Source organism: Scomber scombrus, chromosome 9, assembly GCF_963691925.1.
Source record: "Scomber scombrus chromosome 9, fScoSco1.1, whole genome shotgun sequence".
Classification (NCBI taxonomy): Eukaryota; Metazoa; Chordata; class Actinopteri; order Scombriformes; family Scombridae; genus Scomber; species Scomber scombrus.
Window position 1 is genome coordinate 19,709,612 of NC_084978.1, and position 15,194 is coordinate 19,724,805.

Below are 15,194 nucleotides of genomic sequence, written 5' to 3' on the forward strand. Positions count from 1 at the left end.
GATAGATAGATAGATAGATAGATAGATAGATAGATAGATAGATAGATAGATAGATAGATAGATAGATAGAGAACGTATTACTAAAAACATCCCAAAAGTTGAACTAATAAAACAAATATATATATGTAATAAATAATAAAATACTCGGTGTACAAAAAGTGCCAGTAAAGTGCACTTTCTTCATCATAGAAAGAATTGTTGCTGTCGTTTGCAGTGCAGTGGTGCAGTGGTGCTGATCTACTAGTCCACACTCCAGTCCAGTAGATGGTGGTAATGGCACATTTAAACTGACCACAGATCAGAAGAAGAAGAAGACGCGTGGTTTGCAAGGTGCGAAGCTCTCGCGAGATTTGTATGCTTATTTTATTTTATCTTATCTTAACCTACCTACTTCTACCATTAACATTAACCCTACACCTAACCTTAATCTAAACCTAACATTAAGCCTAAACAAAGCGCACTGCAAGAGTTTGTCCCCCCGGCCCATCCTATCTAGTAGGCTATTTACCGGTTGGTGTTATTTATTTTCCTAGGACGGTCGTCATCCTAGTCATGACCCGCCCTACTCTGCCTCTGATTGGTTTGCCGTGATGTTCTCACCCTAATCCTAACCAATCCCATTCCTCATCCCTGATCCTAACCAACCCAATGACTATTAGAAGCACAGTAGGGCGGGTCGTGACTTCGCCATCCTAGTTCGCCAAGTTGCATTGCTGGTCACGTGAATAGTCAGAGGAGAAGGGAGGGGGGACAAACATGGCAGACGAGTCAGGGGAAGTAGAAGTAAACACAGCTGTTGAGGATGGCGAAGAAAAGGAACAGCAAGATGAGCCCCAAGTATCTGGAGCCGAGACAGACGGAGAGGCTGGCGACAGCAACGGACAGGGTCGGACCGAGAAGTCGGCTCCGGAGACAGCGGCGGAGAGCAGTTGGTCGGCTCCCATCCTGTCCCTGGCTCGGAAGGCCACGGAGACGATTAGCAGCGGGGTGAGCTACGCTGCTGCCCCGAGAAACCCCGCACCGACACCCGCTGCGAGTTCCCCGGCAGAGGGGGATCCCGGGAATGAGCTCAACAATACTTCAAAAAAGCTTCCAGGTAGGCTGTGGCTATTACAAGACATTTGACACTCAAACTAACTCTCTCAACTCAAGTCATCACATTGCACCCAGAGTCCCTGTCAGTACTTCCTCATGGGCTTCAGCTGTCAGCACACATGACTCCATGAGCAAAAATGGGATTTCGCGGGTTAATGACTGTGCAAACGCTGCTATGTGTGCTGTGTTTTCTTCATTGAGCTTGCACTGCCACACTGATCTCATGTCAATGTTTTCTTCCTTGCATCGCATCTTGTACAGTGCTGCCCCCTAAAGACCCAATGGCAATAGAAAGATCCAACCTCCTCAGCATGATGAAGTTGAGCATCAAGGTATTAATCCAGTCCTCGCTGAGTCTGGGCAGGACGCTGGATTCGGAGTACCCTCCCCTGCAGCAGTTCTTTGTTGTTTTGGAGCATTGCCTCAAACATGGATTGAAAGGTGAGACAGTTCATGAAGCTGACCTCTTTCCATTTATTGAAATCGATAAATGTGGATCCAATCAAATGGCCTGTAGTTTAACATTCTGTCTTTTCAGCCAAGAAGTCCTTCATCGGTCAGAACAAGTCCATTTGGGGACCTTTGGAGCTGGTTGAAAAGTTGTGTCCGGAGTCTGTTAATATTGCCACAAGTGCTAGAGACCTGCCCGGCATTAAGTATGCTATTGCCAACCATTTTCCTGTAAACTTACAATTGAAGGTGCATTTTTAACACGTTGAACTATTGGTGGCTTAATTTTTGTGTTATTTCCTCTCAGGACTGGTGTGGGGAGAGGACGGGCGTGGCTACATTTAGCACTCATGCAAAAGAAAGTTGCCGACTACATGAAAGCCCTGCTGGACCGAAAAGATCTCCTGAGGTTGGTTACAGTGATCTTAACATCGGGCATGTTCACATCTTTTTCCACTCCACACGCTACTTCCAATGACACCTGTGTCTGTCTCATCCTAGTGAGTTTTATGACTCTGGAGCGTTGATGATGGAGGAAGAGGGGGCAGTGATTGGGGGACTGCTTGTGGGTCTCAACGTAATTGACGCTAACCTCTGTATTAAAGGGGAGGATCTTGATTCTCAGGTGAGTGCTGATGAGGCTCTGAATCTTAGCGGTCACATCTCCGCTTCTTTTTGGAGAATAGAGTTGTTCAGGATATACAGTGATCAGTTTTTCTTTCCAATTAGGTGGGGGTCATCGACTTCTCCCTTTACCTGAAAGACCCTGCCAACAGTGAGGCTGCAAAGGAGTGAGTGCCTGCTTAAAACTACCTTTTCTTTTATTCTGTCCTTGTTGTGGTTTGAATGGCATGACTGTAATTAGATACACACTCACATTGCACACTGCTTTTATCCCCTCATAGGTTATCTACTCACTCTTTTGTTTTTTTTTCCAGTGATAACAAGATGACAGCCATCTTAGACCAGAAGCATTACATTGAAGAGTTAAATCGTCATCTTAGTGGCACCGTCACTGACCTTCAGGCTAAGATGGACTCTCTAGAGAAGACAAACAGCAAACTTGTAGAGGAGGTCAGATGGACTCTGTGTGAACAGTTGTGTGTTTCGATTGCACCAATCAAGCTAAAAAAAAAAAGGCATTCATCTCTAATGTTAACATAGCATCTGTGTGCAATGGGTGTGTTTCACGTGACTGACAAATACCTTTTTTTTTTCTTTTTTTTTTTTTAGCTGACAGCAGCGACTGACAGAATCAACTCTTTGCGAGAAGAACAGGAACAGCTGAGAAAGGAGAATGATACAATCTTGCAGTCCAGCCAGAAAAAGGAAGAGGTCAAAATGCATCTGAAACCAAATTCAGCTAAACCACTCCCAAATCTGAAAAATATACAGACCTTATATGGTGTGTTTGCATTTCTAGGCAGCGCTTCAAGACAGCCAGGTGGAGCTGGAGACGTACAAACAAACTCGACAGGGCCTGGATGAGATGTACAATGTGGTGTGGACACAGTACAAAGAGGAAAAGCGCATTCGCCAGGTCAGGTATCGACAGGCTACAGCACTAGAATATGATAATATACTTGATTAAAGGGGCACTCTACATATTTTACACACGTAGCTTAGGTCCAACTATTCAGCTTGAGGAAACATCTGTATAGTGTGTTCTCTGGCTTTTAAAGGTAGCGTTACAAAGTTTGAAACCATGATCTCAGACTGTTATCTCAGCTTCAGCTTGAGACCTAAATTGTTAAATGAAAAGTATGTGTTTTTCAGTTTGACTTCGCTAATGTGTGATATTTAATTATGAGTCAACTGATTACTTCAACACTAAAAGGTATTTAGTAGTAATAAATTACTGAAAGTGAGAAACGCCAAATTACATCAATCATACAATACCAGTATTTAAAGGCAAGCCTAAATAGAAGTAAATACCACAGGAATAACATAACAATAAATGAATTTACAGCATACGTAGGAAACCTTTGTGAAAATGTGTGAATTCACATCCGTGGGTCTGCACATTACAACGTGAATCTGTAAAGAAAGAACAGAACAAGGTATACCTAATTGTTTGAAAGGACTGTATTTAAATAAGATCCAAGACAGAACAAAAACAACTGAAATAACAGAATATACAGAAATACAGCTTAGAAAAAACTGCATGGTAATCTTTGTCATTTGGTCAGAAGTGGAGAAACAAAAATGAGTTGATGGTAGTAAAGACAGTAGAGACACTTTACTTTCTTTAGTTTAGGCAATAAATATTGAACTGTCAGGAAGTTATGTCTATATACTCCATTATTAATAAATAATACAAACAGAGGCCAATGGTGGGAGAAGTGTGTGCTGATCAATCATTTGACCAATCGTTGTTTTGTACATATTAACATGAGCCCGTGTGGTTTTATTAAAAAAGGGTCTCTCTATGATAAGGGCAGTCCATATTGAGATCAGCGATCAGACTACAGAACTGCCTATGACTCATGCCTTTTGTATGTGTGCAATGCATGATGTTAGGAGCTGGAGCGTGAGTTGGAGCTGCAGGTGGGGATGAAGCAGGAGATGGAGGTGGCCATGAAGCTGCTGGAGAAGGACACACACGAGAAACAGGACACACTGGCAGCCCTGCGACTCCAGCTCGACCAAGTCAAGACTCTTAACCTTCAGATGTTCCACAAAGCACAGGTAGACAGGCACAAAAACACTTTTCAGTTCTCTTGCTTGCTCACTGAGGCAGAACATGCAGTTGTACAACCTGTGTGACTCTTCAGGACTCTGAACGAGAAGCAGAGAAGAAACAGGCGGAGGCTGTGCAGCTTGAGCAGAAGATGGATGAAATGGAGAAGGTGATGAACGAACTAGAGCAGAGGTATGTATTTGTGTTTCCGTTTCCATTTCTGAAATGATGTTTAATGATAAACTAATATTATTTCATATGTTTTTGGTCTTATTTTGTGTGCCACAGACTACAGAACTCGGAGCAGGAGCGCAGAAAGAGCGACGAGTCAGACAAAGACATGAGGGTGGAGCTGGAGGGAAAGGTGGATGGTTTGCAAAAACAATTGACTGACCTGGACACACTAAGGTGAAGACATACATAGTTGGGAATAATAGATATTGGGTATATTACAAAGTAACAAACTAAAATGGTTGAAGAGGCAAAATTAAAGGAGCCATTCAGAGACAAGCCAGTCTAATTGGGTTCACTAAGGATTAGTACAATTTTAAATTGACCATAATGAACCCAAATCACTTAATAAATTACTGTGTTTAAGAACCTTAAATTGGATGAAATGTTCTGTTTTGCCTATTCGTTAATTTTCTAATGTTATTTAAACATTCACTGTATAATCTATAGCTAAAACCAGCAGAGGTCCTCAGTCAGTCTGCTGAAATTTAAATCAAGCGCATGTCATTTGTTGTAGTCAACTTAATGGGATAAAGTTTTCATTTTAGATCAAATAAACCTCAAACAAACTGATAACAAAATGGTAGTAATGACATTTTTGCAGTCACTAAGTAATGGATCCCTTTGTCCCAGTCTCACTGCATCTGAAAAGATACATACTTCTGTTTATTCCCACAAAAGTATGATTGTACACATATTGAGTATGTAGTGCCTCATGTGATTTTGGACAACTTTGTCTGATTGTTAGTAAGAATTCTTATTTAGATTCATTTTTAAACATGCACAGGATTAGATTGAATTTGAGAGTCAACAAGTCCTCTTCTCTGTGCTCAGACTGGGTTTGGAGAACGATCTGCGCACTGAGAGGGAGCAGAGACAAGGACTGCAGAAAGCTCTGCAGAGGGAGCAGGACAACAGTATTGAACTCCGCACACAGCTGCAACAACTGCAGGGCCTGCACACGGTCAGTGTCACACTCACACAACAGTTAGTCATTTAACCCTGGAAGTGGAGGCGTCGTTCAATATGATGATTAACTGTAACAACGCTTATGTGTGTTGCATTTGATTTGATTTGTGGAAATTAGGAATATATCAATAACTAGCAGACACAGTCACAAAATAACTTTTATGAAAGAGTTGTTATAGTGGTTTGGTTACTCTAATTCTGGGGTACCATCTCACAATTGTTCCAAAATCAGTTTCATTATTTGCAGCAGTTAGCATACATAGCTGTAATGGTTCTTGTTGGAATGTTGTATAAATAACAGTTTATGATGTGATTACAACAGTCCAATTGACCAAAAAACAAGCAAACTCCATCCTTTTGATTTTGACTTTGAATGATGTGTTTATTTCTGTGCAATGGTGGTGCAGGAGCTGGAGGATCTGAAGCAGGAAAAGAAGCAGCTGCAGCAGAAGTGTGAGCAGCAGGAACAGGCGTTACAAGAGATGGGACTACATCTCAGCCAGTCAGTACTTAAATCATGGGGTGTCATCTTATTTTTGTTGCTAGTCAGTACCATTTCATAGAGATTTTCCTGTTATTTTTTTTTTTTAATTTTAAGGTCTAAACTCAAGATGGAGGACTTCAAGGAGGTCAACAAAGCCCTAAAGGTAAAAAAAATCAAACATTTAGGGTGGTATAATTGAGAATCATGAGTAGAGGGTTTTATGTCGTATGTCCGTCGCTTCCATCAGGGCCACGCCTGGTTGAAAGATGACGAGGCAACACAATGCAAGCAGTGCCAGAAGGAGTTCTCCATCGCACGCAGAAAGGTAGGCACCCGTTTAATTGCGTTTAGTGCCATCTGCATCATCACAGTCATTTAATAAAAGGTGTATGTTTGTGTTTTCAGCACCACTGTAGAAACTGTGGAGACATTTACTGCAACAATTGCTCTGGTAACGAGCTGGCCTTACCCTCCTATCCTCGACCTGTGCGGGTTTGTGACATGTGCCACTCCCTCCTGCTGCAGAGAAGCTCGTCCACAGTTTCCTGACACCGAAAAGCTTCTATGTTTCTACTAAAGCTTTCTAACACTGCACACGCTCACCCGATATGATTTTAACTACATATGTTTAAAAAATATCATCAAATCTTAGGGAAATGTGATTTGGTGTTACATTTCCAGTTACCTGAAATTCAGGAACATTAGTTAATATGCATTCAATAAGGAGCTGATGGGATGAGATGCTACAGTTAATGCTGAATTTATGTTGTAAACTTGACTTTGCATAGGAGTTGAAATGATTTGAACTGTTTGTGATCATTATTTTATTGTGAATATGTGAAGCAGGGCTGGAAAAACATCAGATTGGTACTCACATACACTGACTATTTAAGTGTTGTTTGTCTAATTAAAATGTTGGATGTAGAATATGTTGAGGTCGCATCAAGGTCAGTTGGTTTATAGCTTTTGTTGAGGATAATTTGTGTTTAGGGAGAATGTGTATTTCATTTTGATATTGTTCACCTTGTCATGTACCTGCTCTGTAACAGACTACGGGCCCTGCTGGATTCATGCAAATTGTATAAAATGACCAGAATGTTAACAAATCAAACTATTTTAGAATGTACTATAACAATGAGAGTTTGTGAATTGCATAAACTGCTACAAAGCTGTTTTCTTAAGTAATTTGGGCATGGTGACAAAGTTTTCTATCTAGATATTTGATAAATTAATAAAACCTCCTGTTTTGCAAAACTTGTTTCAATTAGATATTCCAGACTAGTTTATTCACTTTGTGCACAGGAAATACAAATAGCACTTGAAGCAGTAGAAACCTTCATGTCAGCAGTTTTGAAATTCAGTTGCCCTTGACATAGCCCTCATCAAGAAAAACTGCCTCATCAACAGTCCTACCTTAACAAAACATGCTCTGAATATGTGAAGTCTCAAATTCAGATTAACATTTCAACTGGAAAATAAAGGCTGAACACTACATATTAAAAAAAGGTGAAACATGGTCAAAACAGAGGATACCAGACATTTGAGGATTTTCTTTGTTCATGCACTCAGACATTAGAACCAATGTTAAAGCCACCAGCAGAGGATGAATTAACCTTAAGGAACAGCCGGGTGTTTGGGAGAAGAACACAAAAACGGCACACTTCCCGGTAATGAAAATTTAAAGCACAGTTTGTGTGACGTGTCAAATCTGTGGAACGGGGAAGACAAACAGCGCTTCTCTTTGACACACTTGCGATACCATCTCACTTCTCTCTGAAGATCATCCACTTAAAAAAAAATTACAAACCCTACCCCTTGGTATTTTCAAAAGAACCTCACCTGACCCTACCCTATGTTTTACTAGGTGAGACTTACATTTCCAGTCCTTCCAGCAAAATGCTGAGTTAAAAAAAACACATAAGGGAACACAAGAAAAATAAATCTACATTCCCCATCCCCCGCTCAGTCCATTCATAGAGCCTCTGCTGCCGCCTCCTCCACCGCTGCCGTAGTAACTGCTTCCCATTCCGCCCTGGTTACCTAACAAGAGAGAGAAAATACACACTATAGGACCGAGGAGTTCATCAAGAAGTCAGACACAGAAAAACATTGCATCTGTTCTTCAAACTAAAAGCCTGTCTGTATCCACTCACTAAAAGTGGGACTTACATTATACTGTAGATTCATGAAGAATCATGTAAAATATTTGATTAAATTCAAAAAGCTTTGGTTTGAGGGTCACATTTGGCTCTTGGGCCTCTATTTGCCTACCACTGCTTTAATGCTTTACGAGTAGGAAAGGTTGTAGTTAATGGTGGATGCAGAAGAACACAATTACAACAGAGCTGACACTCACTATAGTCACTGTAGCCTCCCATATTTCCTTGGCTGCTATATCCACCAGAATACCCTGAGCTCAGCTGGCCGCCGCTGTAAGACGACTGGTTCCCTGTAAGGAGGACAGATCACACCAGGTTTAAGAGATCATGAAAGCAACAGACTTACACACAATGTTATATTTGATTATCTGATGCCCATTATTGTGAAATTACTACCTGCTTAAGGAAGTGTCCAAGCATCAACAACAGAAGCATATTATGTTTTTCATCCAAACTCTCACAGCCTCTAGTACAAATACTCACCCATCCCACCCATCATCTGGCTGCTGTAGGCGCCGTTACTGCCACCTGCTGTTGAGTTTAAGAACAGCTCCACATAGCGGTGCTCTGAGGGGCAGAGAGAGAGAGAGAGAGAGTGAGCACCTATGTATGCAGCTGCAAAAGGGTGGGAGCTGTAAAGTCAAACTCACGCATGTTGGCTTTGTCTTTGGACATGGCTGCCACAGCATCCTCATGTGTTGCAAACTCGACATCTGCCTCCCCGGTCACCCTGCCGTCCGGGCCAATCTCGATATGGACCCGCACAGGATTCAACGGCGAGAAGAACTAAAAAATGCAAACAAAGGACTAATAAAGCAAATCACTTTTACGCATATTCAGCTAATGAAGACAGTCAAAGCTGCATCGCTGTCTTACATTGTAGATGTCTGTCTCTGTGGCTCTGTACGGCAGCCCCCTCATGTGGACACAGTGGCCTGTTGTGCTCTGGAAGGAAGACCCACCGTCGCCATACCGTCCATCCGATACACCTGAATATACATTATCAAGATTAGCTTGAGGTCTTATGGTGACATAACATTTTAATCTTATTAATGCTTTTGTGCAGTGTTAGCAATGAAGGGACAAGGATGAGTGATTATTCTAAACACACCAGTTAATATCCCCAAATCTGATTTCACTTCTTCAGTCCACTTGACACCCACCTCCTCCATAGCCTCCGCGACGCATTCTGTCATAGGATCCCCCTCGGCCCATCATGTTGTAGCCGCGACCACCAGACGGCCGGTCATAGGGGCCAGGTCTCTGCATGCCCATAGGCTTCCGCTGGGGCTCGTAGTGGGTCCGCACCTCAGCACGGCTACTCTTGAAGATCTCAATGTACCTAAGAGCATAGAGATACCACAGTGAGGGCATGGGGAATGGATCAGGCAAGGCTGCATTTGCTCAATACTGATGAAACTGGGCTATTCAGATGCTGTCATGGTGCAATCCATACGTAGCAATATCTTTGAAAACTTTATGCTAGTTATTAATAGATTTAAAGAACTTATTAACTGAGTTGCAAAAAGGAAGTTGTCCAATTTTATAAGGGCCTTAATTATGTTTACACTTTTCTTATGGTTCCCTGGAGTGATTTACAGATCTGATTCAATATGTTGTGATAGAGCGTCCTGTGTCCTTGCCATGACAGCCATTGTCCTGGTTTTAGAGGGACAGAGAGGGCTCCAGCCCTTCTGCAGCCCACTTTAAGCATTACCTGTGACAGTGGGCTCCAGATCCTTGTGTACGGTGGCCCTCTGATTTTACCACCAGGGATGCTCCTTACCATTTATCAACCTGGACTGATGTTTAGTGCTGAGACACCATTGGTTGTCAATATTAAGCATGTGATCTAATTCAGGATGTCTAGTATTTTGAATGGTGCCCAAGCACTAATCTTCCCACTGAACATTGTGAATGTGTGGCATACTTGGATCTAATATAGCAGTTAGTGTATGTTTGTGGTTACAAATATGCGTTAAAATTAGCCAAGATCATTGCAGTGTCAGTTTCGTATTTGGTTCACATGTTGAGGGTGCACACCATAAGAAAAGCAACTTATCCAGCCAACCAACCAACCATCCCCACCTGTGCCCTATTCTTTCCTTGTGTTTCTTTAGAGCCTTTTCAGCTATATCCTGTGAAGCAAACTGCACGAAGGCCTCCCCCGTACTCCTCCCCTGGATGTCCACCGGCAATGTTATCCCATTTGGCACGATTTCCAACCCTTCAACCCAAGGACAGATAACCCCAGCAGGGGACATATTAAATCACATGCCCAATCACAGAGAGAGAACTTTCTCTAAAGAGAGATAGAAAACTTATGGAAAACTCTATACATCATCACACATACCAGTTCAGTTTTTAACCAGTGACTGGCAATTTAAACGACTTACATTTACTGTGTTTTGGGGATAAAATAGAAATGAGAGGATAGAGGAAGAATATGAAGAAGGGCACTGTGTGGGACATCAGGCTAGTATTGGTGTGTTGATGAAGAGAGAACAAGATCCTGGTGGGTGACATAAGTTAAAATTACTGTTTTCCCATTGGGTACTAATCTAACATTTGGAATATACACTCAAGAAAATGTTTTTATAAGACAAGGGTGTGAGGAAACGGGGAAAAAAATAAACAAATGGGACTAGGGCAAGAGACTGTCCAATCAGTGATGAGTGAGATCCATTCCATCATTAGTACATTACCATTAGGCATGACAACTTAAAAATGTAACCAAGCAGTTTCACAACATTGGACCCAATTAAAGAAAAAGAGTGATGAATATGGGCTAAAGATGGATATGATGGGCAAAGATGGGAAAGGGTGTTCGAATAACAGATTCCTGCCCTTGAACAAAACAAAAGACTTCAAATCATTTCTTCATTGAACTTTTAACTGGCTTCCTTTTCCAGCGTCATTTCCTTACTGTCACTGATACAAAAAACAAATGCATTTTACTATTCAAATATGTCACATATAATAAATTATAATTATTTTCCAATGTCATGATGTTTCTGTAAAGCAGATGTAGTAATTGGTCAGTGTCCGTAAGAGAACGGAAACAAGAAAAGGAAGATTAAAAATGTTTTAAGCCAAAATTACCACTAGTTTACCATTGAGGAAGATACCTTACCTGAGAAAAACTGTACAATCTCCTCCTTGCTGCAGCCAAAGGGAAGACCTCGGAGCCGGACGAGCCCATCTCCTGCTGTCTCTGGACAGTTTGGACCAGTGTGCTTCATGACCCAGTCCATCTCAACGTTGTTGGATTTGAACACTGTGTCACAGTACACAAAACATTAGTTATGACAGCCTTAAACAAACAAAATTACAGTGCTAATTACAAAACAGAGTTAGGATCTGATTATCTAGTCTGCCAATAGTTATACACACCCTCTACATATCTGTGACCCATAGTTTCTCTGTCCTTCTTCACTGCAATCTTAAGATCATCCTCTGTCTCCATCTCGACGAATGCCTCTCCACTGGGACGCCCCTCTCTTGTGTAGGTGAAGTGGATGCCGCTTCCATTGCTCACAATTTTACAATCTGCATTTTTAAATATATCATTTTAAATTATGCCTGAATTTCATCAGTAGTTTTGTAATAATAATAATAATTTTTTTTAAAAATATCTACCTGAGAAAAACCTCTGTACTTCATCCACAGAGCAGGACCACGGGAGACCCCTGATTCGCACAACATATCCCTCATCAGCCATGACTGGTTACAATCCTGTGAATAAAAAGCCACTGTATTATTCAGTTGTTAAGTATGCTACTAAACAGATAATACATCTAACTCAAAACAGCAGTAGAGGTGTACAATATGGTTACAGTATATCATGCTGTGTGCGCAATTATTATCACAATGAAATTATTTACAAAAGGACCACATGAGAATGTGTGCTTATGGTTATCAAACTCAATACACACCTGACAAAACAAGAGTTCATCATATTAATGTTAATATTCAATTAATTAATGCCAAAGGCCAATGTTAATCAGGGATTTTAAAAGTATAGGAAAGTATGAACCCAAAAGAAAGAGTGCACCCTAACTAACACTAAGAGCAAGCAGCATTGTTCGCTTGGTCTAAAACACCACTTTCTTTTATCTATCTCTACACACACAATGTGCTACACCACCTGGTTTCTTTCTACAGATCAGATCAAGAATATAAGATTTCTACCAGGGATCACACTCTTATTTGGGCTCAGGCTGCAGCACGGACGTAGTGTTAATTAACCTTAATGTGCTAGTTGGCAGTGTTCTTGAGGCCATTTGTAACAGCCAGCTAGTCGATACCAAATCACAGATTTCAAATGGTATAGCTTAACTCCACTACTCAGAATTTCGTTATGTACTTATATAAGTTACAAATAAATTATCATGATTATCAGGTTTCCAGCCGGTCCTAACTTTACAGACCGGGGGGACCCTCTTCACAAAAAGCGCCAACCGAGAGTCGTCCACTGTTACCTAACGCTAGCTAACGTTAGCGACACAATGTCCGCCTACTATCCTTCGACAGTATTTCGTGTATTAAAGCATACTGGTGTTCGCTTAAGCTACACAATAAAATATTAATTGAGGCCACCGTTTAATTTACACAACGAGCATGGCCTTCAGCACATTCACTACCGCACCCCAGACACAAGAACAAAAGCGGCCCTCTCAGGCTGCGCCATGTTATTAGTGCTACCCGTTAGCTTCCAGGCTAGCACCAGCTAACAAACGGTGGTTTGAAATAATTGCATTTACCTGCTGGTAGTTGGTATTGTACTGTTAAATTAACACGTTTACCGCTGTGTTTTAGTAAGCAAAGTTAAAAGTTAGCAGCATTTATCCATTTACCTGATTCAATCGTGGATACAACACGCCGGAGTATGTATGACTAGACCTGCGTGATGCAGCTGAAACCTCGTACTGGGTTGCCAGAGCCGCTTAACCCATCCCCCTTTTCAACTGTTACAAAGCGACGCACTCAAGTGTTGCCTCTGTAAGATGCTGCTTCACACTCGCGTTATTCAACACGACTAAACATTTGAAGTACATTTGTAACCAACATCAGTATCTCCATTTATTTTGAATTGTAACAAGATCAAATAATGTTATTTGTTTCTAAATCTGCTGTAGTATCTTAAAATTGACAGGAAGAAAGTGGGTTTTTTTATACACACCTGGCAACTCTTGTCTGAATAAGCAAGCGCCCACGGTACGGTCTGCGTCCACGCCCAAAAACGATGACGTTGTCGCCCCAGGCCCTGGCTGGCCGGTGCCGGGAGGCATCTCCTGGCCTACAAATCCAACTAAACCTGTTTACAGTGGTCATTTCAGTTCTTTAAGGCATACTGTACTTCACACACCGCCAAACGGACATCATGCTTATCAAACCCAGCTCAAAATATCTCAAAACATGGGGACGCTAGCCCATTTATGAAAACAACTCAGTTACAGGGTTCATAATAATGATGTGTAACCTGCAACAGAGGTTAATTTGGGTATACTGTTGAAACCAGAATAGACTGCAAGCCTTTGCTGTTGTTGTTGATAGACAGGATAACTGTGACTGGGAAATCACCAATTTATAATTTGGACAGGAGAAGGGAACAAGAACCACTCTCAGGTCTGACAGTAGGCCTAACCAATCCGATCAAGAATCCAAGCTATTGATACAGGATAGGCCTAACTGTAGTTACCCTTCCTTTAACAACTGGAGATGTGCCACTTTACCTCGCCCCCTGCTTTAGCTGTTAAGTGGCAAACAGTAAGTGAGAAATATTACATAGTTCACTTATTCCATGTATCTGATTGCTTGATAAATCACCGAAATTCATAATATATGATACATTACCCTATAATGAATTACCAGAGAATATATAGTTTAAGATAGCACTGCCCAGGACATTTAAAACATCACAGTACTGCTTAATCTTTATTAATAAATGAACAATTTCATATTATAAAGTCATCCTAAGTAGGTTTACCTTTACATAATTTGTTAAACTTTTTAATGAAAGAGTTTTACTTTTAATGGTATATTTTATATGCAGTATGGGCACTCACTACATAAGTGCTTTAGTAAAGGATGAGTACATCTTCCAGTCCTGGTACATGTATGAATATAAATCGTAATGTGTAACATTCATGTTCCTTCTTAGTGTCAGCTAGTTGCTACACCATACTGCAATTACTGTCTTCCCTTTTGTGTGTGTAAGGTCTCACAGAATTAGATTGCCAATTAATTAAAACACCTTGCCTATTTCCTTAAAGCAAACTACACACCAGAAATTTCTACAATCAGATCTAATATTGTTTTTGCACACACAATCGCAACCAAAAGGGGTTCCATTATGGAAATATACCTCATTTGCCATTCTTCCTTAATAAATAAGTAAAATAAATAGTAGTACGTAAAAATAAAGGCATCGCCCGAACTTTGTTGAGTGATGCAGGTTTCACTCAGGACTCCTTGGATTTCTGGGTTTGTGGATAGTTCCTCAGTCAGTGGCAGTTCTGCAAAGTTCATTCCATAGGGTCCAGATAAAGTCTTTCAAATATGTGAATACTTTTTTTTGGATTAGGGGCCACTTCTGCAAAGTGTATTAAACTCTGTGTTTTGAATATTAACTTGTTGTTTTTTGTGGTTGATGTGTGACTTTGCTTATATTGTATTCTATCATTTAAATCAGTATGTAAGTGGGGTTGTTTTATTTTGCAGAAAAGCATCTAACTGTATGATTATATTCTTCATGTCATCCTGTTTGTCCATGCTGTATTTCTGTAATTTGTGTTCTATTCTGTACATTGAACATCTATTGTATGTCTGTCTGTCTTGGGTGAGGGATCCCTCCTCTGTTGCACTCCTGATGTTTCTTCCATTTTTGTCCCGTTAAAGGTTTTTTTTTTCCCCCTATTTTGAATTGAGGATCTGAGGACAGTTGTATTTTTTATGTTGTATTGCTGTGCAGAATGTAAAGCCCCTTGAGCAAATTTGTGATTTGTGATATTAGGCTATACAAATAACATTGACTTGATTTGACTACACATGAAATAATTCTTTGTCAAATGCCAAGTATAATTATAATTGTTTATTTTTTTGCCTTATATCATTGATTTCTAAA

At 40.7% G+C, this 15,194-nt stretch overlaps 2 protein-coding genes across 3 annotated transcripts; one reads left to right on the forward strand and one right to left on the reverse strand.

Annotated features, from left to right (window-relative positions):
- Positions 1 to 756: 756 nt before the first annotated feature.
- On the forward strand, positions 757 to 7,415 carry rufy1 (RUN and FYVE domain containing 1). The gene is made up of 17 exons (XM_062425122.1): positions 757 to 1,096; positions 1,357 to 1,536; positions 1,634 to 1,751; positions 1,853 to 1,954; positions 2,047 to 2,170; positions 2,275 to 2,336; positions 2,484 to 2,619; positions 2,779 to 2,880; positions 2,969 to 3,085; positions 4,066 to 4,233; positions 4,320 to 4,417; positions 4,514 to 4,633; positions 5,291 to 5,420; positions 5,833 to 5,927; positions 6,024 to 6,072; positions 6,157 to 6,234; positions 6,315 to 7,415. Exons 1-17 carry the CDS (start codon positions 757 to 759, stop codon positions 6,456 to 6,458), a joined length of 2,163 nt encoding a protein of 720 aa, XP_062281106.1. The 3' UTR covers positions 6,459 to 7,415.
- On the reverse strand, positions 7,170 to 13,004 carry hnrnph1 (heterogeneous nuclear ribonucleoprotein H1). Of its 2 annotated transcripts, none has more exons than XM_062425123.1 (11): positions 12,925 to 13,004; positions 11,708 to 11,803; positions 11,462 to 11,617; positions 11,202 to 11,345; positions 10,157 to 10,295; positions 9,232 to 9,410; positions 8,945 to 9,057; positions 8,719 to 8,854; positions 8,552 to 8,635; positions 8,266 to 8,358; positions 7,170 to 7,949 (listed from the first exon to the last, which is right to left on the reverse strand). In XM_062425123.1, exons 2-11 carry the CDS (start codon positions 11,787 to 11,789, stop codon positions 7,852 to 7,854), a joined length of 1,224 nt encoding a protein of 407 aa, XP_062281107.1. In that variant the 5' UTR covers positions 11,790 to 11,803; positions 12,925 to 13,004; the 3' UTR covers positions 7,170 to 7,851. The 2 variants fall into 2 exon arrangements, with proteins under 2 accessions (XP_062281107.1, XP_062281108.1); XM_062425124.1 differs by having other exon boundaries at positions 7,842 to 7,953.
- Between the last annotated feature and the right edge of the window lie 2,190 nt (positions 13,005 to 15,194).